At 48.6% G+C, this 27322-nt stretch overlaps 1 protein-coding gene across 2 annotated transcripts in view; it reads left to right on the plus strand.

Annotated features, from left to right (window-relative positions):
* The window catches only part of LOC138669650 (protein phosphatase 1 regulatory subunit 12B-like), a 110160-nt gene that overhangs the window by 17177 nt on the left and 65661 nt on the right, over positions 1-27322 (plus strand). Inside the window, exon 1 of one of the 2 annotated variants that reach the window (XM_069756309.1) lies at positions 10097-10391. The exons of the other annotated variant lie outside the window; for it this stretch is intronic. Within the exon in view, the coding sequence (XP_069612410.1) occupies positions 10290-10391 (102 nt within the window). The 5' untranslated portion in view covers positions 10097-10289. Of the gene's footprint in view, positions 1-10096; positions 10392-27322 lie in introns of those variants that run through there. 2 annotated transcript variants of the gene reach the window in all.

Genomic DNA, 27322 nt, shown 5'->3' on the forward strand with positions numbered 1-27322 from the left:
ACATTTATCATTGTTAAACCTCATCTGCCACCTTTCAGCCCAAGTTTCCAACTTATCCAGATCCATCTGTAGCAGAATACTATCTTCTCTTGTATTAACTGCTTTACATAGTTTTGTATCATCTGCAAATATCGATATTTTACTGTGTAAACCTTCTACCAGATCATTAATGAATATGTTGAAGAGAACAGGTCCCAATACTGACCCCTGCGGTACCCCACTGGTCACAGCGACCCAGTTAGAGACTATACCATTTATAACCACCCTCTGCTTTCTATCACTAAGCCAGTTACTAACCCATTTACACACAATTTCCCCCAGACCAAGCATTCTCATTTTGTGTACCAACCTCTTGTGCGGCACGGTATCAAACGCTTTGGAAAAATCGAGATATACCATATATATACTATATATAGAAAAAGTCTCTGCACCCATTCGGGGGGGGGGGGGGGGGAGGGGGGTAATTGGGACCAGTTGCTGTTACAGAAGGAGGCCAAATGGATTTTTTATCTGAACACTGTTTCACTTCACGGTCTTAATGATCAAATTAATTATGGATGCTTTATTTAATGTCTCTGTTTGAACCTTCTCTGGTGATATCCAGTTTTCAGCTCACACATAATAGTGTGCCTTTCCATAAATCCTTTTCTTGTTGTCACCTTTTTGGGATTTGCATTTTTATTGACTGATATCACTATGCCTCAACTATATTAACATAATATGGGGCATATTTGTTACAATAAATTGTTTAATCCAGATGGTTATGGTATTTCTCCACACCTTGAGCACCATTTAGCATCGTGTGGAGATTTAATGAGGCTCTCTATATGTTGTGATATATACGGTTAAATAGTCTTTTTCACATGCGCGCGTGTGCTGTTGGATACGGGCGTTTGTGGGATAAGTGGAATGCCCTGGTCTGTTAGCGCAAGCGCTGTATTTTAGTCAGGCTATTTTTAAGTTACACCATATTAACCCGGTGATGCTTGACCGCCCATTGGCGTGCGCACCTATAGAGATGCTGATCCTTCGTCTTCTGTTATTCATTTGTTCGCATGCGCAAGATTATGGTATATGGGCATTTTTTCCTTAAATCAAATATCTTGATATGTTAGCATAATTATTCTAGTCTGGCTGTTTTTAGTCATACCATAGCAGCCCGTTATTCTTTACCGCCCACTGGCGGATACTCACATAGATACGCTGATACCTTTTTCATGTGACGTCTTGTTTGCGTCCCGTTGTCTAAGCAACATCAACTTCCGGTCGCTACTGGAAGTTGTTGTCCTCGCGGCTTCACAATGGACTCATGGCGTTTATCAGTTCGATATAAAAGATCAAACAGGTATTTTCAATGCATTATGGGGCACAATATATTACGGCATGTTTTTCAATTTTTGGTAAATCCTTCAGAGTGCGTTTCATTCATTGTAAACCCGTACAGTGGAGCAAAAAAGTATTTAGTCAGTCAGCAATAGTGCAAGTTCCACCACTTAAAAAGATGAGAGACGTCTGTAATTTACATCATAGGTAGACCTCAACTATGGGAGACAAACTGAGAAAAAAAAATCCAGAAAATCACATTGTCTGTTTTTTTATCATTTTATTTGCATATTATGGTGGAAAATAAGTATTTGGTCAGAAACAAAATTTCATCTCAATACTTTGTAATATATCCTTTGTTGGCAATGACAGAGGTCAAACGTTTTCTGTAAGTCTTCACAAGATTGCCACACACTGTTGTTGGTATGTTGGCCCATTCCTCCATGCAGATCTCCTCTAAAGCAGTGATGTTTTTGGCTTTTCGCTTGGCAACACGGACTTTCAACTCCCTCCAAAGGTTTTCTATAGGGTTGAGATCTGGAGACTGGCTAGGCCACTCCAGGACCTTGAAATGCTTCTTACGAAGCCACTCCTTTGTTGCCCTGGCGGTGTGCTTTGGATCATTGTCATGTTGTAAGACTCAGCCACGTTTCATCTTCAATGCCCTTGCTGATGGAAGGAGGTTTGCACTCAAAATCTCACGACACATGGCCCCATTCATTCTTTCATGTACCCGGATCAGTCGTCCTGGCCCCTTTGCAGAGAAACAGCCCAAAGCATGATGTTTCCACCACCATGCTTTACAGTAGGTATGGTGTTTGATGGATGCAACTCAGTATTGTTTTTCCTCCAAACACGACAAGTTGTGTTTCTACCAAACAGTTCCAGTTTGGTTTCAACAGACCATAGGACATTCTCCCAAAACTCCTCTGGATCATCCAAATGCTCTCTAGCAAACTTCAGACGGGCCCGGACATGTACTGGCTTAAGCAGTGGGACACGTCTGGCACTGCAGGATCTGAGTCCATGGTGGCGTAGTGTGTTACTTATGGTAGGCCTTGTTACATTGGTCCCAGCTCTCTGCAGTTCATTCACTAGGTCCCCCCGCGTGGTTCTGGGATTTTTGCTCACCATTCTTGTGATCATTCTGACCCCACGGGGTGGGATTTTGCATGGAGCCCCAGATCGAGGGAGATTATCAGTGGTCTTGTATGTCTTCCATTTTCTAATTATTGCTCCCACTGTTGATTTCTTCACTCCAAGCTGGTTGGCTATTGCAGATTCAGTCTTCCCAGCCTGGTGCAGGGCTACAATTTTGTTTCTGGTGTCCTTTGACAGCTCTTTGGTCTTCACCATAGTGGAGTTTGGAGTCAGACTGTTTGAGGGTGTGCACAGGTGTCTTTTTATACTGATAACAAGTTTAAACAGGTGCCATTACTACAGGTAATGAGTGGAGGAAAGAGGAGACTCTTAAAGAAGAAGTTACAGGTCTGTGAGAGCCAGAAATCTTGATTGTTTGTTTCTGACCAAATACTTATTTTCCACCATAATATGCAAATAAAATGATAAAAAAACAGACAATGTGATTTTCTGGATTTTTTTTTCTCAGTTTGTCTCCCATAGTTGAGGTCTACCTATGATGTAAATTACAGACGCCTCTCATCTTTTTAAGTGGTGGAACTTGCACTATTGCTGACTGACTAAATACTTTTTTACCCCACTGTATATACCATCTGTGTAATTAAACCTATCACATGATTCATGTGTAGTAGGTGATAGGCTGTCTATGCCCTTTAGCACACCATTGAAGGGGAACTGATCATTCCGCCCACTCTCTGCAGTGTAGCATAGAGGGTGGCAGGTCTCTATGTCTTTCCATGTAGCACCTAAGCACTTTACCTCCCATGCAAGCTAGTCCCCTGATGATCCAGCTTGAAAGAAACGCGTTGGGACACCAATATAGGGAGAGTGCAGGGAATGTTACATTTTAGGTGTAGATGTGGACTGCCCTTGTAAGGGCGGGAGCTGGGGGATTCAGCATTATTGATAGCCCCTTAGGGATTGACAGGGCATTGTCTCCCGACACTGTGGCATGATGGATTTTTCTACTCCAGCAAGTTTTGGCTCCACCATACCTGTCCTTGGCAATTGGTGAGATTGTTCCAATATTTACGGTATACAATTGTTTACTTTTCTTACCATTTTGACCTTACCCCTCTCTTTTGTGATACCTGCTGATATTTATGCAACCAAGGTTACCTATTTATTTGTTTTGGCACTTGACAAGTGCGGTTGTATGTGCGCATCACCACTATTAAATAAGGTACCTTGGGTTGAGTGACAGTACACTGGGCCATTGCTAGTGTCCCTTTCACTAAATCCTTAGGAGTACTAACTTAGATATGGTGTATTTTTTAACAAGTCACATCATGTAGTACTTTTTTATGATATTCTTCTTGGTGACAGTATTTTGCATCACCTTTTTTTTCTTATATAAACAAATTAAAAGTTATGTTTTAAATTCCTGCTTATGTCCTATCATTACAGGATACAATTCAAAGTACTTGCTCTCACTCACAAAGCTCTCCACAGTGTGGCACCTCCTTACATCTCCTCCCTCATTTCGGTCTATCGGCCTAACCGACCTCTGCAAACGACTTTCGATTAACCTCTGCACTAATCCGTACCTCCCACTCCTGACTCCAAGACTTCTCCCATGCTGCGCCAATCCTCTGGAATGCTCTACCCCAAGATATTAGGACCATCCACAATTTGCATAGTTTTAGGCGCTCCCTCAAAACACATTTGTTCGGAGCGGCCTACCACGTTCAAAGTCAATTTATGTTTCTGTGTGTAGCCCATTCACTATCTCCATCTATCCCCCACCCCCTGAAGATGGCTGGACCATCATTGTAAATACATAATTGTAAATACACACCTGTGCTTTGTATCTCCCCCACCTCATTGTAGATTGTAAGCTCTCACGAGCAGGGTCGTCTTATTTTGCTTTAATTATTGTATTGCTAATGTTGTTACTTATGACTGTTGTGTTTGAAACTGTTAAGCTGTAAAGAGCTGCAGAATATGTTGGCGCTATATAAAGATTATTATTATTATCAGCCTTAACGTTCTTTTCGCCAGGTCGGAAGTGAAGTTCAAAAGAAAAACGAGCGAAAAACAGTGACGAGCAAGCTTGCCGAGGTTAAGTCTTTGGGCTGACTGACTATAAGCAAGATTCTTGTGGTTGGTGAAAATTATGAAGCGGAGTACAGCGCCTTCCAGAAGATACCGCCACTCCTCCAACGCTAACTTGATGGCCAGTAGTTCTCTGTTACCGATGGAATAGTTGCGTTCCGAAGTAGAAAATGCCTTGGAGAAGAATCCGCAAGTGATCAAACGACCAGATGATGACCTCTGTGAGAGCACAGCCCCGGCCCCTGTGGAGGAGGCATCCACCTCAAAGATGAATGGTCTATTAGTGCTTGTGGGAAAGCTTGCTTCAGAGTCAAAAAGGCGTCCTCGGCCTCCGAAGACCAAACACTGGGATCAGCTGAGATGCGGATAAGTGACGAGAGGTGCATGGTCAATGAGAAGTGGGGCACAAACTGCCTGTAATAGTTTGCAAAACCAAGGAATCTTTGGATGGCCTTCACCACGAGGGGTCATGGCCAGTTGAGGATGGAGGACACCTTCTCGGAATCCATCTTTAAAGGGAGTCTGTCACCCCAAAATTCGAGAATGAGCTGCAGCCACCGGCATCAGGGGCTTATCTACAGCATTCTGTAATGCTGTAGATAAGCCCCCGATGTACCCTGAAAGATAAGAAAAACGAGTTAGATTATACTCCCCCAGGGGCGGTCCCGGATTGGGTCCAATAGGTGTCGCGATCTGGGTCTGGCGCCTCCCATCTTCATGTGATGACGTCCTCTTCTTTTCTCCCTGCCGCGGCTGCTGCGCAGGCATACAGTGCCTACAAGTAGTATTCAAACCCCTGCAGATTTAGCAGGTTTATACATTTGGAATTAACTTGGCATTGTGACATTTGGACTGTAGATCAGCCTGGAAGTGTGAAATGCACTGCAGCAAAAAAGAATGTTATTTCTTTTCTTTTTTTTGTGAAAAGTCTTTTCTGAGGGTCATTTATTATTCAACCCCTCAACCCACCAGAATTCTGTTTGGTTCCCCTAAAGTATTAAGAAGTAGTTCAGGCACAAAGAACAATGAGCTTCACATGTTTGGATTAATTATCTCTTTTTCCAGCCTTTTCTGACTATTTAAGACCCTCCCCAAACTTGTGAACAGCACTCATACATGGTCAACATGGGAAAGACAAAGGAGCATTCCAAGGCCATCAGAGACAAGATCGTGGAGGGTCACAAGGCTGGCAAGGGGTACAAAACCCTTTCCAAGGAGTTGGGCCTACCTGTCTCCACTGTTGGGAGCATCATCCGGAAGTGGGAGGCTTATGGAACTACTGTTAGCCTTCCACGGCCTGGACAGCCTTTGAAAGTTTCCTCCCGTGCCGAGGCCAGGCTTGTCCGAAGAGTCAAGGCTAACCCAAGGACAACAAGGAAGGAGCTTCGGGAAGATCTCATGGCAGTGGGGACATTGGTTTCAGTCAATACCATAAGTAATGTACTCCACCGCAATGGTCTCCGTTCCAGACGAGCCCGTAAGGTACCTTTACTTTCAAAGCGTCATGTCAAGGCTCGTCTACAGTTTGCTCATGATCACTTGGAGGACTCTGAGACTGACTGGTTCAAGGTTCCCTGGTCTGATGAGACCAAGATCGAGATCTTTGGTGCCAACCACACACGTGACGTTTGGAGACTGGATGACACTGCATACGACCCCAAGAATACCATCCCTACAGTCAAGCATGGTGGTGGCAGCATCATGCTGTGGGGCTGTTTCTCAGCCAAGGGGCCTGGCCATCTGGTCCGCATCCATGGGAAGAGGATTAGCATGGCCTACCTGGAGATTTTGGCCAAGAACCTCCGCTCCTCCATCAAGGATCTTAAGATGGGTCATCATTTCATCTTCCAACAAGACAACGACCCAAAGCACACAGCCAAGAAAACCAAGGCCTGGTTCAAGAGGCAAAAAATCAAGGTGTTGCAGTGGCCTAGTCAGTCTCCTGACCTTAACCCAATTGAAAACTTGTGGAAGGAGCTCAAGATTAAAGTCCACATGAGACACCCAAAGAACCTAGATAACTTGGAGAAGATCTGCATGGAGGAGTGGGCCAAGATAACTCCAGAGACCTGTGCCGGCCTGATCAGGTCTTATAAAAGACGATTATTAGCTGTAATTGCAAACAAAGGTTATTCCACAAAATATTAAACCTAGGGGTTGAATAATAATTGACCCACACTTTTATGTTTAAAATTTATAAAAATTTAACTGAGCAACAAAACTTTTTGGTTTGTAAGATTTATGCATCTGTTAATAAATCCTGCTCTTGTTTGAAGTTTGAAGGCTCTAACTTATTTGCATCTTATTAAACCTGCTAAATATGCAGGGGGTTGAATACTACTTGTAGGCACTGTACTTTGACTGTCCTGCTGAGGGCAAAGCAAAGTATTGCAGTGCGCAGGCGCCGGGCCTCTCTGACCTTTCCCGGCGCCCGTGCACTGCAGTACTTTGCTCTGCCCTCAAAAGAGCAGACAAAGTACGTCTGCGCAGGAGCCGCAGCAGGAAGAAGAGGACGTCATTGCATGAAGATGGGAGGCACCAGTCCCAGACCGCGACACCCATCGGACCCGACCCGAACTGGGACCGCCCCTGGGTGAGTATAATCTAACTCTTTTTTTCTTATCATTCAGGGTACATTGGGGGCTTATCTACAGCATTACAGAATGCTATAGATAAGCCACTGATGCCAGTGGCCGCAGCTCATACTCGAATTTTGGGGTGACAGTGAAAAATAATAGAAAAAAATGTATTTATTTCCATTTTCCCATTAGGGTTAGGGCTAGGGTTAAAGTTAGGGCTAGGGTTAGGATTAGGGCTAGGATTAGGGCTAGGGTTAGGGCTATGGTTGGGGCTAGGGTTTAAGTTAGAATTGGGGGTTTCCACTGTTTAGGCACATCAGGGGCTCTCCAAACGTGACATGGCGTCCGATCTCAATTCCAGCCAATTCTGTGCTTAAAAAGTAAAAGTGTTCCCTTCCTTCCGAGCTCCCCCGTGCACCCAAACAGGGGTTTACCCCAACATATGGGGTATCAGCGTACTCAGGACAAATTGGACAACAAATTCTGGGGTCCAATTTCTCTTGTTAACCTTGAGAAAATAAAAATTGGGGGGCTAAAAAAAAACATTTTTGTAGGAAAAAATGATTTTTTATTTTCAAGGCTCTGCGTTATAAGCTGTAGTGAAATATTTGGGGGTTCAAAGCTCTCACAACACATCTAGATAAGTTCCTTGGGGTTCTAGGTTCCAATATGGGGTCACTTGTGGGGGTTTCTACTGTTTAGGTACATCAGGGGCTCTGCAAATGCAACGTGACGCCTGCAGACAAATCCATCTAAGTCTGCATTCCAAATGGCGCTCCTTCCCTTCCGAGCTCTGCCATGCGCCCAAACGGTGGTTTCCCCCCCACATATGGGGTATCAGCGTACTCAGGACAAATTGGACAACAAGTATTGGGGTACAATTTCTCTTGTTACCCTTGGGAAAATAAAAACTTGGGGGGCTAAAAAACCATTTTTGAAGAAAAAAAATGAATTTTTATATTAACTGTAGTGAAACACTTGGGGGTTCAAAGCTCTCACAACACATCTAGATAAGATCTTCAGTCAATTTTGCATTGAAAGTTCAAACGGCGCTCCTTCCCTTCCGAGCTCTGCTATGCTGCACCCAAACAGTGGTTTACCCCCACATATGGGTTATCGGTGTACTCAGGACAAATTGGACCACAACTTTTGTGGTCCATTTTCTCCTGTTACCCTTGGTAAAATAAATCAAATTGGAGCTGAATTAAATTTTGCGTGGAAAAAAGTTAAATGTTCATTTTTTTTTAAACATTCTAAAAATTCCTGTGAAACATCTGAAGAGTTAATAAACTTCTTGAATGTGGTTTTGAGCACCTTGAGGGGTGCAGTTTTTAGAATGGTGTCACACTTGGTTATTTTCTATCATATAGACCCCTCAAAATGACTTCAAATGAGATGTGGTCCCTAAAAAAATGGTGTTGTAAAAATGAGAAACTGCTGGTCAACTTTTAACCCTTATAACTCCCTAACAAAAAAAATTTTAATTCCAAAATTGTGTTGATGTAAAGTAGACATGTGGGAAATGTTACTTATTAAGTATTTTGTGTAACATATCTCTTTGATATAAGGGAATAAAAATTCAAAGTTGGAAAATTGCTAAATTTTCGCCAAATTTCCTTTTTTTCACAAATAAACGCAAGTCTTATCGAAGAAATGTTACCACTATCATGAAGTACAATATGTCACAAGAAAACAATGTCAGAATCATCAGGATCCGTTGAAGCGTTACAGAGTTATAACCTCATAAAGGGACAGTGGTCAGAATTGTAAAAATTGGCCCGGTCATTAAAGGGAACCTGTCACCCCGTTTTTTCAGTAGGAGATAAAAATACCGTTAAATAGGGCCTGAGCTGTGCTTTACAATAGGGTATTTTTTGTCCCCTGATTCCCTACCTATGCTGCCGAAATACCTTACAAAAGTGGCCTTTTTCGCCTGTCAATCAGGCTGGTCAGGTCAGATGGGCGTGGTCACAGCGCTGTTTCTCCCCCACATCTTGCTTATGTTCCCGTTGGTGGCGTAGTGCTTCTCGCATGAGCAAGTGCCGAATGCACTGCGCAGCTGTAGAAAAAGAGCGCGCTCGCCGCTATTCAGCGGTTTCTCGGTGGGCGCGGCCATCTTCCTGAGGAAAATGGCCGCGGGATGCCGCGCGTACGCAGATGGACATCGCGGCGGCCATTTTCCTGAAGCCGAGTTCGAATCAGTGTGACCTATGCAGTGTGCAGCCTGTGGGGTCAGGGCTGACTGGCCTCATGGTCTAGTGACGGAGGCTCGGACACAGTGTGACCTATGCAGTGTGCAGCCTGTGGGGTCGGGGCTGACTGGCCTCATGGTCTAGTGACGGAGGCTCGGACACAGTGTGACCTGTGGGGTCGGGGCTGACTGGCTTCATGGTCTGGTGATGGAGGCTCGGACACAGTGTGACCTGTGGGGTCGGGGCTGACTGGCTTCATGGTCTGGTGATGGAGGCTCGGACACAGTGTGACCTGTGGGGTCGGGGCTGACTGGCCTCATGGTCTGGTGACGGAGGCTCGGACACAGTGTGACCTGTGGGGTCGGGGCTGACTGGCCTCATGGTCTGGTGACGGAGGCTCGGACACAGTGTGACCTGTGGGGTCGGGGCTGACTGGCCTCATGGTCTGGTGACGGAGGCTCGGACACAGTGTGACCTATGGGGTCGGGGCTGACTGGCCTCATGGTCTGGTGACGGAGGCTCGGACACAGTGTGACCTGTGGGGTCGGGGCTGACTGGCCTCATGGTCTGGTGACGGAGGCTCGGACAGTGTGACCTGTGGGGTCGGGGCTGACTGGCCTCATGGTCTGGTGACGGAGGCTCGGACACAGTGTGACCTATGGGGTCGGACTCGGGGCTGCAGTTCTCACACCCTGTGGATACGGCCGTACAGCACTGGAGGGACACGTTTCTCGTCAGTAATGACGGCTCCTCCCACATGTCCATAAGCGGAGCCCGCCGCCTACATGTCTCGGTTTGTTATTCCTCCAGTCTCCGGTTCCCCAGTAAAATGCTGAGCGCCTGCAGAGCTCCGGACGTGCCTGTAATTCCAGTGTCCCGGGCTCGTCCTCCGCTCCCATCGCGCTCCCGGCCGGAGGCTGCAGCGCCCGTGTGCAGTGCGTGTGGTGAGGAGAGCTCGGACCTGCGGCCACCACACACGCGGGACTCGTGAGGAGCCAGGATGTCCTCCGCGTACAGCCGCTCCAAGGATTACCCGAGATCCAGGGTCTCGCAGTCGGACTCTCCGCCCTCCTCCCCTTCACCGACGGCAAAGACGTTACGTGTACGAAACTTTCCGTTGTATGTGCTGTGTGTGTCCGCCGCTCACCGCAACCGGCTGCTGCCACTCGTGCTGCTCCGAGCTTCTCTGCCTAGTGCACGGGCCAGCATGCTGTGCTAGGGGATGCCTTACTGTGGGGTCCAACTGCTGGGACCCTCCGAGGTGAGGGGCGCCCCTGCTGCAGCAGGTATGAGGGTCCGTGGTGAGGGGCCCCTGCTACAGCAGGCATGAGGGTCCGTGGTGAGGGGGGCTATCAGGCATGAGGGTCCGTGGTGAGGGGGGCTATCAGGCATGAGGGTCCGTGGTGAGGGGCGCCCCTGCTGCAGCAGGCATGAGGGTCCGTGGTGAGGGGGGCTAGCAGGCATGAGGGTCCGTGGTGAGGGGCGCCCCTGCTACAGCAGGTATGAGGGTCCGTGGTGAGGGGCCATCAGGTATGAGGGTCCGTGGTGAGGGGAACCCCTGCTGCAGCAGGCATGAGGGTCCGTGGTGAGGGGAACCCCTGCTGCAGCAGGCATGAGGGTCCGTGGTGAGGGGCGCCCCTGCTACAGCAGGCATGAGGGTCCGTGGTGAGGGGAACCCCTGCTGCAGCAGGTATGAGGGTCCGTGGTGAGGGGAACCCCTGCTGCAGCAGGCATGAGGGTCCGTGGTGAGGGGAACCCCTGCTGCAGCAGGTATGAGGGTCCGTGGTGAGGGGCGCCCCTGCTGCAGCAGGTATGAGGGTCCGTGGTGAGGGGGGCTATCAGGCATGAGGGTCCGTGGTGAGGGGGGCTATCAGGCATGAGGGTCCGTGGTGAGGGGCGCCCCTGCTGCAGCAGGTATGAGGGTCCGTGGTGAGGGGGGCTATCAGGCATGAGGGTCCGTGGTGAGGGGGGCTATCAGGCATGAGGGTCCGTGGTGAGGGGCGCCCCTGCTACAGCAGGTATGAGGGTCCGTGGTGAGGGGCCATCAGGTATGAGGGTCCGTGGTGAGGGGAACCCCTGCTGCAGCAGGCATGAGGGTCCGTGGTGAGGGGCGCCCCTGCTGCAGCAGGCATGAGGGTCCGTGGTGAGGGGAACCCCTGCTGCAGCAGGCATGAGGGTCCGTGGTGAGGGGCGCCCCTGCTACAGCAGGTATGAGGGTCCGTGGTGAGGGGAACCCCTGCTGCAGCAGGCATGAGGGTCCGTGGTGAGGGGCGCCCCTGCTACAGCAGGTATGAGGGTCCGTGGTGAGGGGAACCCCTGCTACAGCAGGCATGAGGGTCCTGGTGAGGGGAACCCCTGCTGCAGCAGGCATGAGGGTCCGTGGTGAGGGGCGCCCCTGCTACAGCAGGTATGAGGGTCCGTGGTGAGGGGAACCCCTGCTACAGCAGGCATGAGGGTCCGTGGTGAGGGGAACCCCTGCTGCAGCAGGTATGAGGGTCCGTGGTGAGGGGCGCCCCTGCTACAGCAGGTATGAGGGTCCGTGGTGAGGGGAACCCCTGCTGCAGCAGGTATGAGGGTCCGTGGTGAGGGGAACCCCTGCTGCAGCAGGTATGAGGGTCCGTGGTGAGGGGAACCCCTGCTGCAGCAGGTATGAGGGTCCGTGGTGAGGGGCGCCCCTGCTGCAGCAGGTATGAGGGTCCGTGGTGAGGGGCGCCCCTGCTGCAGCAGGTATGAGGGTCCGTGGTGAGGGGCCATCAGGCATGAGGGTTTGGGCCAGAGCCAGTAGACGGCCACCTGGGAGACATTTCTGGAGACTGTGCTGTGGGAAAGCCCTGAGGTTTCCTGACGCTGGATAACGGCACTCTGGCCTATTGTCCGTGGCACTGGTCCCTGGTAGTGTAGCCATGATGTGGTGAGGGGATACTAGGACCCCACATGCAGAGCTCTCGCTCCCCTCCACACTGGCATCACACAGCTGCCACCTTTGCATTCGTGATCATAAACATGGCTCACTCATTACACGTATGCTAGCCAGTCAGCAATTATGGAGTTATTTTATCACAAGTGCACTGGTCTTCTGCAAATGTATTAAAGGGAACATGTCACCAGGTTTTTGCCACATAATCTAAGAGCAGCATGATGTACAGACTGAGACACTGATTCCAACGATGTGCAACTTACCTGGCTGCTTGCAGTAGTTATCATAAAATCAGTTTCATCAGCAGGATGTTATCATTAAAGGACTTATAAATCTGCTGCCAGGTAGTCCTCCATATTCACAAGCTGTGTGTAACCCTGCCACCAACACTGGCCGCTTTCTGCCTATGCACAGTGTGAGCAGAAAGCTGCCAGTCAGTGGTGTGGGTGGAGTTATGCTGAGCTTAGCAGATAAAACGGCTTATCATAACTATAGGAAAGAGCCCATTAAGTGATACATTGTACCGTCACTGAGCTATTGTATCACGTGCACAGGGCTTCAACCGTCACTGAGCTATTGTATCACACGTGCACAGGGCTAGCACTGAGCTATTGTATCACACGTGCACAGGGCTTCTACCGTCACTGAGCTATTGTATCACGTGCACAGGGCTTCAACCGTCACTGAGCTATTGTATCACACGTGCACAGGGCTTCTACCGTCACTGAGCTATTGTATCACACGTGCACAGGGCTTCTACCGTCACTGAGCTATTGTATCACACGTGCACGGGGCTTCTACCGTTACTGAGCTATTGTATCACACGTGCACAGGGCTTCTACCGTCACTGAGCTATTGTATCACACGTGCACGGGGCTTCTACCGTCACTGAGCTATTGTATCACACGTGCACAGGGCTAGCACTGAGCTATTGTATCACACGTGCACAGGGCTTCTACCGTCACTGAGCCATTGTATCACACGTGCACAGGGCTTCTACCGTCACTGATCTATTGTATCACACGTGCACAGGACTTCTACCGTCACTGAGCTATTGTATCACACGTGCACAGGGCTAGCACTGAGCTATTGTATCACGTGCACAGGGCTTCTACCGTCACTGAGCTATTGTATCACACGTGCACAGGGCTTCTACCGTCACTGAGCTATTGTATCACACGTGCACAGGGTTAGCACTGAGCTATTGTATCACACGTGCACAGGGCTAGCACTGAGCTATTGTATCACACGTGCACAGGGTTGGCACTGAGCTATTGTATCACACGTGCACAGGGCTAGCACTGAGCTATTGTATCACACGTGCACAGGGTTAGTACTGAGCTATTGTATCACACGTGCACAGGGCTAGCACTGAGCTTTTGTATCACACGTGCACAGGGTTAGTACTGAGCTATTGTATCACACGTGCACAGGGCTTCTACCGTCACTGAGCTATTGTATCACACGTGCACAGGGTTAGCACTGAGCTATTGTATCACACGTGCACAGGGCTAGCACTGAGCTATTGTATCACACGTGCACAGGGCTTCTACCGTCACTGAGCTATTGTATCACACGTGCACAGGGCTTCTACCGTCACTGAGCTATTGTATCACACGTGCACAGGGCTTCTACCGTCACTGAGGTATTGTATCACACGTGCACAGGGCTAGCACTGAGCTATTATATCACGTGCACAGGGTTAGCACTGAGCTATTGTATCACACGTGCACAGGGCTAGCACTGAACTATTGTATCACACGTGCACAGGGCTTCTACCGTCACTGAGCCATTGTATCACACGTGCACAGGGCTTCTACCGTCACTGATCTATTGTATCACACGTGCACAGGACTTCTACCGTCACTGAGGTATTGTATCACACGTGCACAGGGCTAGCACTGAGCTATTGTATCACGTGCACAGGGTTAGCACTGAGCTATTGTATCACACGTGCACAGGGCTTCTACCGTCACTGAGGTATTGTATCACACGTGCACAGGGCTTCTACCGTCACTGAGGTATTGTATCACACGTGCACAGGGCTAGCACTGAGCTATTGTATCACGTGCACAGGGTTAGCACTGAGCTATTGTATCACACGTGCACAGGGCTAGCACTGAGCTATTGTATCACACGTGCACAGGGTTAGTACTGAGCTATTGTATCACGTGCACAGGGTTAGCACTGAGCTATTGTATCACACGTGCACAGGGCTAGCACTGAGCTATTTTATCACACGTGCACAGGGCTAGCACTGAGCTATTTTATCACACGTGCACAGGGCTAGCACTGAGCTATTGTATCACGTGCACAGGGTTAGCACTGAGCTATTGTATCACACGTGCACAGGGCTAGCACTGAGCTATTGTATCACACGTGCACAGGGCTTCTACCGTCACTGAGCTATTGTATCACACGTGCACAGGGCTAGCACTGAGCTATTGTATCACACGTGCACAGGGCTTCTACCGTCACTGAGCTATTGTATCACACGTGCACAGGGTTAGCACTGAGCTATTGTATCACACGTGCACAGGGCTAGCACTGAGCTATTGTATCACACGTGCACAGGGCTAGCACTGAGCTATTGTATCACACGTGCACAGGGTTAGCACTGAGCTTTTGTATCACACGTGCACAGGGTTAGCACTGAGCTATTGTATCACACGTGCACAGGGCTAGCACTGAGCTATTGTATCACACGTGCACAGGGCTTCTACCGTCACTGAGCTATTGTATCACACGTGCACAGGGCTTCTACCGTCACTGAGCTATTGTATCACACGTGCACAGGGCTAGCACTGAGCTATTGTATCACACGTGCACAGGGCTTCTACCGTCACTGATCTATTGTATCACACGTGCACAGGACTTCTACCGTCACTGAGCTATTGTATCACACGTGCACAGGGCTAGCACTGAGCTATTGTATCACGTGCACAGGGCTTCTACCGTCACTGAGCTATTGTATCACACGTGCACAGGGCTTCTACCGTCACTGAGCTATTGTATCACACGTGCACAGGGCTAGCACTGAGCTATTGTATCACACGTGCACAGGGCTTCTACCGTCACTGAGCTATTGTATCACACGTGCACAGGGTTAGCACTGAGCTATTGTATCACACGTGCACAGGGCTAGCACTGAGCTATTGTATCACACGTGCTCAGGGCTAGCACTGAGCTATTGTATCACACGTGCACAGGGTTAGCACTGAGCTTTTGTATCACACGTGCACAGGGTTAGCACTGAGCTATTGTATCATACGTGCACAGGGCTAGCACTGAGCTATTGTATCACACGTGCACAGGGCTTCTACCGTCACTGAGCTATTGTATTACACGTGCACAGGGCTTCTACCGTCACTGAGCTATTGTATCACACGTGCACAGGGCTAGCACTGAGCTATTGTATCACACGTGCACAGGGCTTCTACAGTCACTGAGCTATTGTATCACAGGTGCACAGGGCTAGCACTGAGCTATTGTATCACACGTGCACAGGGCTAGCACTGAGCTATTGTATCACACGTGCACAGGGCTAGCACTGAGCTATTGTATCACACGTGCACAGGGCTAGCACTGAGCTATTGTATCACACGTGCACAGGGCTAGCACTGAGCTATTGTATCACACGTGCACAGGGCTAGCACTGAGCTATTGTATCACACGTGCACAGGGCTAGCACTGAGCTATTGTATAACACGTGCACAGGGCTAGCACTGAGCTATTGTATCACGTGCACAGGGCTAGCACTGAGCTATTGTATCACACGTGCACAGGGCTAGCACTGAGCTATTGTATCACACGTGCACAGGGCTAGCACTGAGCTATTGTATCACACGTGCACAGGGCTAGCACTGAGCTATTGTATCACACGTGCACAGGGCTAGCACTGAGCTATTGTATCACACGTGCACAGGGCTTCTACCGTCACTGAGCTATTGTATCACACGTGCACAGGGCTAGCACTGAGCTATTGTATCACACGTGCACAGGGCTTCTACCGTCACTGCGCTATTGTATCACACGTGCACAGGGTTATCACTGAGCTATTGTATCACACGTGCACAGGGCTAGCACTGAGCTATTGTATCACACGTGCACAGGGCTAGCACTGAGCTATTGTATCACACGTGCACAGGGCTAGCACTGAGCTATTGTATCACACGTGCACAGGGCTAGCACTGAGCTATTGTATCACACGTGCACAGGGCTAGCACTGAGCTATTGTATAACACGTGCACAGGGCTAGCACTGAGCTATTGTATAACACGTGCACAGGGCTAGCACTGAGCTATTGTATCACGTGCACAGGGCTAGCACTGAGCTATTGTATCACACGTGCACAGGGCTAGCACTGAGCTATTGTATCACACGTGCACAGGGCTAGCACTGAGCTATTGTATCACACGTGCACAGGGCTAGCACTGAGCTATTGTATCACACGTGCACAGGGCTAGCACTGAGCTATTGTATCACACGTGCACAGGGCTTCTACCGTCACTGAGCTATTGTATCACACGTGCACAGGGCTAGCACTGAGCTATTGTATCACACGTGCACAGGGCTTCTACCGTCACTGCGCTATTGTATCACACGTGCACAGGGTTATCACTGAGCTATTGTATCACACGTGCACAGGGCTTCTACCGTCACTGAGCTATTGTATCACACGTGCACAGGGCTTCTACCGTCACTGAGCTATTGTATCACACGTGCACGGGGCTTCTACCGTCACTGAGCTATTGTATCACATGTGCACGGGGCTTCTACCGTCACTGAGCTATTGTATCTCACGTGCACAGGGCTTCTACCGTCACTGAGCTATTGTATCGCACGTGCACAGGGCTTCTACAGTCACTGAGCTATTGTATCACACGTGCACAGGGCTTCTACCGTCACTGAGCTATTGTATCGCACGTGCACAGGGCTAGCACTGAGCTATTGTATCACACGTGCACAGGGCTAGCACTGAGCTATTGTATCACACGTGCACAGGGCTAGCACTGAGCTATTGTATCACACGTGCACAGGGTTAGCACTGAGCTATTGTATCACACGTGCACAGGGCTAGCACTGAGCTATTGTATGACAAGTGCACAGGGCTAGCACTGAGCTATTGTATCACACGTGCACAGGGCTTCTACAGTCACTGAGCTATTGTATCACACGTGCACAGGGCTAGCACTGAGCTATTGTATCACACGTGCACAGGGCTTCTACCGTCACTGAGCTATTGTATCACACGTGCACAGGGCTAGCACTGAGCTATTGTATCACACGTGCACAGGGCTTCTACCGTCACTGAGCTATTGTATCACACGTGCACAGGGCTTCTACCGTCACTGAGCTATTGTATCACACGTGCACAGGGCTTCTACCGTCACTGAGCTATTGTATCACACGTGCACAGGGCTAGCACTGAGCTATTGTATCACACGTTCACAGGGTTAGCACTGAGCTTTTGTATCACACGTGCACAGGGTTAGCACTGAGCTATTGTATCACACGTGCACAGGGCTAGCACTGAGCTATTGTATCACACGTGCACAGGGCTTCTACCGTCACTGAGCTATTGTATCACACGTGCACAGGGCTAGCACTGAGCTATTGTATCACACGTGCACAGGGCTTCTACAGTCACTGAGCTATTGTATCACACGTGCACAGGGCTTCTACAGTCACTGAGCTATTGTATCACACGTGCACAGGGCTAGCACTGAGCTATTGTATCACACGTTCACAGGGTTAGCACTGAGCTTTTGTATCACACGTGCACAGGGTTAGCACTGAGCTATTGTATCACACGTGCACAGGGCTAGCACTGAGCTATTGTATCACACGTGCACAGGGCTTCTACCGTCACTGAGCTATTGTATCACACGTGCACAGGGCTTCTACCGTCACTGAGCTATTGTATCACACGTGCACAGGGCTAGCACTGAGCTATTGTATCACACGTGCACAGGGCTTCTACCGTCACTGATCTATTGTATCACACGTGCACAGGGCTTCTACCGTCACTGAGCTATTGTATCACACGTGCACAGGGCTTCTACCGTCACTGAGCTATTGTATCACACGTGCACAGGGTTAGCACTGAGCTATTGTATCACACGTGCACAGGGCTAGCACTGACCTATTGTATCACACGTGCACAGGGTTAGCACTGAGCTTTTGTATCACACGTGCACAGGGTTAGCACTGAGCTATTGTATCACACGTGCACAGGGCTAGCACTGAGCTATTGTATCACACGTGCACAGGGCTTCTACCGTCACTGAGCTATTGTATCACACGTGCACAGGGCTAGCACTGAGCTATTGTATCACACGTGCACAGGGCTTCTACCGTCACTGAGCTATTGTATCACACGTGCACAGGGTTAGCACTGAGCTATTGTATCACACGTGCACAGGGTTAGCACTGAGCTTTTGTATCACACGTGCACAGGGTTAGCACTGAGCTATTGTATCACACGTGCACAGGGCTAGCACTGAGCTATTGTATCACACGTGCACAGGGCTTCTACCGTCACTGAGCTATTGTATCACACGTGCACAGGGCTAGCACTGAGCTATTGTATCACACGTGCACAGGGCTTCTACAGTCACTGAGCTATTGTATCACACGTGCACAGGGCTAGCACTGAGCTATTGTATCACACGTGCACAGGGCTAGCACTGAGCTATTGTATCACACGTGCACAGGGCTAGCACTGAGCTATTGTATCACACGTGCACAGGGCTAGCACTGAGCTATTGTATCACACGTGCACAGGGCTAGCACTGAGCTATTGTATCACACGTGCACAGGGCTAGCACTGAGCTATTGTATCACACGTGCACAGGGCTAGCACTGAGCTATTGTATCACACGTGCACAGGGCTAGCACTGAGCTATTGTATCACACGTGCACAGGGCTAGCACTGAGCTATTGTATCACACGTGCACAGGGCTAGCACTGAGCTATTGTATCACAGGTGCACAGGGCTAGCACTGAGCTATTGTATCACACGTGCACAGGGCTAGCACTGAGCTATTGTATCACACGTGCACAGGGCTAGCACTGAGCTATTGTATCACACGTGCACAGGGCTAGCACTGAGCTATTGTATCACACGTGCACAGGGCTAGCACTGAGCTATTGTATCACACGTGCACAGGGCTAGCACTGAGCTATTGTATCACACGTGCACAGGGCTAGCACTGAGCTATTGTATCACACGTGCACAGGGCTAGCACTGAGCTATTGTATCACACGTGCACAGGGCTAGCACTGAGCTATTGTATAACACGTGCACAGGGCTAGCACTGAGCTATTGTATCACACGTGCACAGGGCTAGCACTGAGCTATTGTATCACACGTGCACAGGGCTAGCACTGAGCTATTGTATCACACGTGCACAGGGCTAGCACTGAGCTATTGTATCACACGTGCACAGGGCTAGCACTGAGCTATTGTATCACACGTGCACAGGGCTAGCACTGAGCTATTGTATCACACGTGCACAGGGCTTCTACCGTCACTGAGCTATTGTATCACACGTGCACAGGGCTAGCACTGAGCTATTGTATCACACGTGCACAGGGCTAGCACTGAGCTATTGTATCACACGTGCACGGGGCTTCTACCGTCACTGAGCTATTGTATCACACGTGCACAGGGCTAGCACTGAGCTATTGTATCACACGTGCACAGGGCTAGCACTGAGCTATTGTATCACACGTGCACAGGGCTTCTACCGTCACTGAGCTATTGTATCTCACGTGCACAGGGCTTCTACCGTCACTGAGCTATTGTATCGCACGTGCACAGGGCTTCTACAGTCACTGAGCTATTGTATCACACGTGCACAGGGCTTCTACCGTCACTGAGCTATTGTATCGCACGTGCACAGGGCTAGCACTGAGCTATTGTATCACACGTGCACAGGGCTAGCACTGAGCTATTGTATCACACGTGCACAGGGCTAGCACTGAGCTATTGTATCACACGTGCACAGGGTTAGCACTGAGCTATTGTATCACACGTGCACAGGGCTAGCACTGAGCTATTGTATGACAAGTGCACAGGGCTAGCACTGAGCTATTGTATCACACGTGCACAGGGCTTCTACAGTCACTGAGGTATTGTATCACACGTACACAGGGCTAGCACTGAGCTATTGTATCACACGTGCACAGGGCTTCTACCGTCACTGAGCTATTGTATCACACGTGCACAGGGCTAGCACTGAGCTATTGTATCACACGTGCACAGGGCTTCTACAGTCACTGAGCTATTGTATCACACGTGCACAGGGCTTCTACAGTCACTGAGCTATTGTATCACACGTGCACAGGGCTAGCACTGAGCTATTGTATCACACGTTCACAGGGTTAGCACTGAGCTTTTGTATCACACGTGCACAGGGCTTCTACAGTCACTGAGCTATTGTATCACACGTTCACAGGGTTAGCACTGAGCTATTGTATCACACGTTCACAGGGTTAGCACTGAGCTATTGTATCACACGTGCACAGGGCTAGCACTGAGCTATTGTATCACACGTGCACAGGGCTAGCACTGAGCTATTGTATCACACGTGCACAGGGCTAGCACTGAGCTATTGTATCACACGTGCACAGGGCTAGCACTGAGCTATTGTATCACACGTGCACAGGGTTAGCACTGAGCTATTGTATCACACGTGCACAGGGCTAGCACTGAGCTATTGTATGACAAGTGCACAGGGCTAGCACTGAGCTATTGTATCACACGTGCACAGGGCTTCTACAGTCACTGAGGTATTGTATCACACGTACACAGGGCTAGCACTGAGCTATTGTATCACACGTGCACAGGGCTTCTACCGTCACTGAGCTATTGTATCACACGTGCACAGGGCTAGCACTGAGCTATTGTATCACACGTGCACAGGGCTTCTACAGTCACTGAGCTATTGTATCACACGTGCACAGGGCTTCTACAGTCACTGAGCTATTGTATCACACGTGCACAGGGCTAGCACTGAGCTATTGTATCACACGTTCACAGGGTTAGCACTGAGCTTTTGTATCACACGTGCACAGGGCTTCTACAGTCACTGAGCTATTGTATCACACGTTCACAGGGTTAGCACTGAGCTATTGTATCACACGTTCACAGGGTTAGCACTGAGCTATTGTATCACACGTGCACAGGGCTAGCACTGAGCTATTGTATCACACGTGCACAGGGCTAGCACTGAGCTATTGTATCACACGTGCACAGGGCTAGCACTGAGCTATTGTATCACACGTGCACGGGGCTTCTACCGTCACTGAGCTATTGTATCACACGTGCACAGGGCTTCTACCGTCACTGAGCTATTGTATCACACGTGCACAGGGCTAGCACTGAGCTATTGTATCACACGTGCACAGGGCTAGCACTATCACTGAGCTGGTATATAAGAAGGAAAAAAAATGCTGAATTCCTACTTCTGTGACCCGTGTGTGGCTAACACCTTATATGAGCCATTGTTGAGTTCACATTTTACGGTCCTGGAAAATGGTTTTCTTTGCTTTGACTTCCATCCTATTTTTATTCCTTCGTTTCTACGGCTCATCCTTGTCTTGTCCTAATATGGAATTACAAGCACAGCCTTGCGCAAATGTGTGCTGGAGGCTGCTCATGGCTCTTGTACGTAACACAGCAGTTTAGGGTCCAGGGAAAAGTATGTCATCTCAGAGTTCTAGTCATAGAGCTGCAGTGTTGGTACTTCTAACCATAGAGTAATGGGACGTTCCTGTGGAGGCTAGGCCAGCGCTAGTGCACAGGGCTCTCAGGGTCACGATCACGCTCGGCTCACATCTGCATTATGCCTCATTTAGACGTTTGTGAATCACTTACATGTTCTATCTTTTGCATTGTGATCTATGAGGCTGCGTTTTATTGGAGACCATGTGTGCGCCAAAAAATCCTAGAGACATGTCTTATTTTTGTCTAAGGCAACAATAAAAATGACCTATACAATTCAGTGGGTCACAGCACAGGGATGGCATATCAGTGCATAGTCTAGGAGTTGTCTTTTATATGCCTTCATATGTGAAAATCACTGATGGTAAAAACTTGACACATGGACCAAACACTGGTGAAAATCAGTCGTTGTCTTTATGTACGAGAAAAATCTCAGATGTCCATACGAAGCCTTAGAGGCTCTGTTCTGAGCCCACCACATTGGATAGATGGAAAAGAGCGGCCGGCTTCAAGGGTCCTGTGGATAGCGTCACTGCATGCATGACTTTGGTCCATTTGCCAGAACATCATAGACGGCTGCACCATTCCATGATGCAGGTCCGCAATCCCAAATCAGAGCCATTCATGTCCATAATTTGCAAGCTCGACTATCCCAATTATTTTACGACGTCTGAACCCAACCAATGCCCTCTTGCCCGTTGGGGGTGTAATAAGACCCCTCCGGCTCTATCCACATCTGCGTTGGCTCTTGCAGACCCTAGAATAGAGCAGCCTGCAGTGCTATGTTTCTCATCTAAACCTCAGGCACCATAATGAAACCCTGAGGACTCCATTATACGTGCCTTAAATGTTGGTCATGCAATTAATCGGACCATCACTTTTTTTCTGCTCCAATAATAAAGTAAAACAATGAAGATGACAATGCAGGTTTACAACTAGGCTTACTCTGCATGTATATATTCAGTCCTTTTGCCACTTTTGGGGGCACCACATGCTGGGGGTCTCCTGACCCTGGTGTTGTGAATGGAGAGATGTCTGCACATTCACTGCTTTCTTTGTACGAGAGTCATGAAAATGGCTGAAGAAGCACCACTCCACTGACAGTGGTAATAAGCTATAGGTTGGGGACCCCCTTTTAGTATCTGCGACAATTGAATAATTCTGTTATTTCCTGACTGCCATAAATGTCTGTGAGAGGGGAATCTCTCTTTTCAGGAGCAGACTTCTCGTGACTGCCGACTTCCTGCTTGCTGAGAATTGATAGTTCAGGCCAACTGCATAGTAGGGCCGCTGTCCAAGTGTCAGATTTCCCATGCTGCATGCAGAAGCCTCTTGGCCAAGTGTTCACTTTCCCATGCTGCAAGCAGAAGCCGTTTGGCCAAGTGTGCGCTTTCCCATGCTGCAAGCAGAAGCTGCTTGGCCAAGTGTGCGCATTCCCATGCTGCAAGCAGAAGCCGTTTGGCCAAGTGTGCGCTTTCCCATGCTGCAAGCAGAAGCCGCTTGGCCAAGTGTGCGCAATCCTATGCTGCAAGCGGAAGCCTCTTGGCCAAGTGTGTGCTTTCCCATGCTGCAAGCTGAAGCCGCTTGGCCAAGTGTGCGCAATCCTATGCTGCAAGCGGAAGCCTCTTGGCCAAGTGTGTGCTTTCCCATGCTGCAAGCAGAAGCCGCTTGGCCAAGTGTGCGCAATCCTATGCTGCAAGCGGAAGCCTCTTGGCCAAGTGTGTGCTTACCCATGCTGCAAGCAGAAGCCGCTTGGCCAAGTGTGCGCAATCCTATGCTGCAAGCGGAAGCCTCTTGGCCAAGTGTGTAGCTTCCCATGCTGCAAGCAGAAGCCTCTTGGCCAAGTGTGCGCAATCCTATGCTGCAAGCGGAAGCCTCTTGGCCAAGTGTGTGCTTTCCCATGCTGCAAGCAGAAGCCGCTTGGCCAAGTGTGCGCAATCCTATGCTGCAAGCGGAAGCCTCTTGGCCAAGTGTGTGCTTTCCCATGCTGCAAGCAGAAGCCGCTTGGCCAAGTGTGCGCAATCCTATGCTGCAAGCGGAAGCCTCTTGGCCAAGTGTGTGCTTTCCCATGCTGCAAGCAGAAGCCTCTTGGCCAAGTGTGCGCAATCCTATGCTGCAAGCGGAAGCCTCTTGGCCAAGTGTGTGCTTTCCCATGCTGCAAGAAGAAGCCGCTTGGCCAAGTGTGCGCAATCCTATGCTGCAAGCGGAAGCCTCTTGGCCAAGTGTGTGCTTTCCCATGCTGCAAGTAGAAGCCACTTTGCCTTTGCAGCATCGAAGGAGCTAGATGGCAGTGATTCAAGCCATCTCGAGACCGCTTACAACTACTCTCCTAGTCAAGGAAACCGTCCGTCTCCGACAAGCTGCAAAAGTGGCAGCTTTCCAAGAAACGAGAAGTAACAAAAATTTTTTCAGTTTGAGATTTTTATTAACAAGTGAATTGCAAAGTTGCTTATTTTTTATAAGCTTTTTTAAAATTTTACCCATTTATTAAAAAAAACCTTTGAAAAGCCGATAGGATTTTAAGTTTTATATTTTTAGAGGGGTTTTAGTAAATAAAAGCAGCAACATAATTGTTTTTTATGGTACACCTTTCCTATGTAATAATCTTCATAAATCTCTCCAATTGATCATATGTTAGAGAATCTGTCAGCAGATTTTTGCCACATAATCTGAAAGCAGCATAATGTATAGACAGTGACCCTGATTCCAGCGACGTGCCATTTACTGGGCTGCTTGCTGTAGTTTTCATAAAATCATTATTTTATCAGCAGGAGATTATCAGTAGACGACTGCCATGTAGTTCTCCATATTCATGAGCTCTGTTGGTCCCCCCACCCCACCCCCACACTGACCGGCAGCTCTCTGTGTATGCTGTACATGGACAGAAATCTGCCAATCGGTGGAGGTGAGGTTATGCAGAGCTCTGCATTCAGAGAACTGCTAGATCTGCAGCATATAATAGTGATTTTATCACAATGACAGCAAGCAGCCCAGTAAGTGACACATCACTGGAATCAGGGTCACTTCTCTTGCTGACAGAGTAGGACTCCAGTTGCACAGGAGGCTCCCGCCATTCCTCTTTCTTTACACACTCTTAGTATTCCAAAGCAATGCAAAATATACTTTAACGCCTTCCTTTTGCCTCTCATTGGCCGGTGTGTGTTTTACTCTGTCCGTGTCCAGTAGGAGGAGACAGGGATGGTGGAGCCAGGACCAATTTTCTATTCTCCATTCGGCCTCAGTTTTTTCTGACTTTTGTTTCAAAACGTTTCCATTTATTGAGATGCAAACAGGATACAAAATAATTTCTCTAACATTTACCTGGTTTGTAAAGCTTCAAAATGACACAAGTCTTTCCAGGTTAGTTCATTATCCTCCAATGCAAGGGCCTTTCTTGTAAAAGGAGGTTAACCTCTACTCCAGAGTTTCTCAACTCCAGTCCTCAAGACCCCACAACAGGTCATGTTTTCAGGATTTCCTTAAGGTACCGTCACACATAATGATATCGTTAACGATATCGTTGCTTTTTGTGACGTAGCAACGATATCGTTAACGAAATCGTTATGCGTGACAGCGACCAACGATCAGGCCCCTGCTGGGAGATCATTGGTCGCTGGGGAATGATCAGGACTTTATTTCGTCGCTGGATCGGCATGTGTGACGCCGATTCAGCGATGTCTTTACTGGTAACCAGGGTAAACATCGGGTTACTAAGCGCAGGGCCGCGCTTAGTAACCCAATGTTTACTCTGGTTACCATTGTAAAAGTAAAAAAAAAAAAACACTACATACTTACATTAATGTCACGTCCTTCAGCGTCAGCTTCCCTGCGTCTCCCAGTGTCAGCGCCGGCCGGCCGTAAAGCAGAGCACAGCGGTGACGTCACCACTCTGCTTTCCGGCCAGGGCTGCCGCTTACACAGTGCAGGGAAGCTGAGGCCGGGGGACGCGACAGGAATGTAAGTATGTAGTGTTTTTTTTTTTTTTTTTTACATTTACAATGGTAACCAGGGTAAACATCGGGTTACTAAGCGCGGCTCTGCGCTTAGTAACCTGATGTTTACCCTGGTTACCCGGGGACTTCGGCATCGTTGGTCGCTGGAGAGCTGTCTGTGTGACAGCTCTCCAGCGACCAAACAGCGACGCTGCAGCGATTGGCATCGTTGTATATATCGCTGCAGCGTCGCTTAATGTGACGGTACCTTTAGGCTGTGTTCACACGTTGCGTTTTTTTTTTGCGTTTTTTTCGCGGTTTTTCCCGATAAAAACGCTATAAAACCGCAAAAAAACCGCATACAATAAGCATCCCATCATTTAGAATGAATTCCGCATGTTTTGTGCACATGATGCGTTTTTTTCCGCATAAAAAACGCATACCGCACAAAATCCGGACATGCTCTATCTTTTTGCGTTTTTTTTGCGGATTTCCCACTCCAAAATGCATTGGGAAGTGTCCGGGAAAAAACGCGGCAAAATCGCGGCAAAAACGCATGCGGTTTTCTTGCGGATTTCATGCAGAAAATGTCCGGAATTCTCAGGAATTTTCTGCATGAATTCCTGAACGTGTGCACATAGCCTTAGTATTACACAGGTGATAACGTCATCACCTGTCAAGCATTAATTCCATCGCCTATGCAATACTAAGGAAATCCTGACAACATGACCTGTGCCAGGGCCATTGCTATGCCACGTGTGCAGTGTAGGCCACCAGCTGCCATTAGGCTGCAGTTTCCCTTGGATGGTCAATGTCACGTGAGACCTGGGAGATCCGACATTACTGGAATGGCGCCGGTGCAGGAGGTGAGTATCCGATGTCTTTATTTTACACTTTTATAGTATTTCAGAAGGGAGGATACATGTCTGATAATACACGGATTGTGCAAGGATTGCCATTTTTAAATCCCATAACTAAACCTTGGCCACAGATTGAAAGCAGTGATTCTTTATTCTGAGTGAAACAATAAGAAATCACAGAATCTGTCACCTGTGGCCCAAAGTAGCAGGGACCACACATGGCACGAAGATGGGCATGGAGAGGTGCTAGGTATTTACCTATATAAGATCGTTACAGCCACTCAACAGCATCTTTCTCCATAAGTAACATGAATGGTTAGTTTTCATTCTCCAGAAGAATAGGAGTAACTCTTCCATGTGGGTGCGGAGAAGTGAAAATGACCTGGAGAATATTTCTACATCTCCCTGGCCTAAACTCGGGAGCGATTCATTTTCTATTTTAATGAAGAATTGGTAGAATTAGAAAGTGTATTTCAAAGAGAAGGATTAATTTTATTTATTTTTTTTGCATCTAATAAAATTCACAAAAATAAATCTTAATTGCATTTGCTTATCGACATGTCCGATAATGCAATATTGTGCAGCGAGTTTTGT

The sequence above is a fragment of the Ranitomeya imitator genome, chromosome 3, assembly GCF_032444005.1.
Source record: "Ranitomeya imitator isolate aRanImi1 chromosome 3, aRanImi1.pri, whole genome shotgun sequence".
Classification (NCBI taxonomy): domain Eukaryota; kingdom Metazoa; phylum Chordata; class Amphibia; order Anura; family Dendrobatidae; genus Ranitomeya; species Ranitomeya imitator.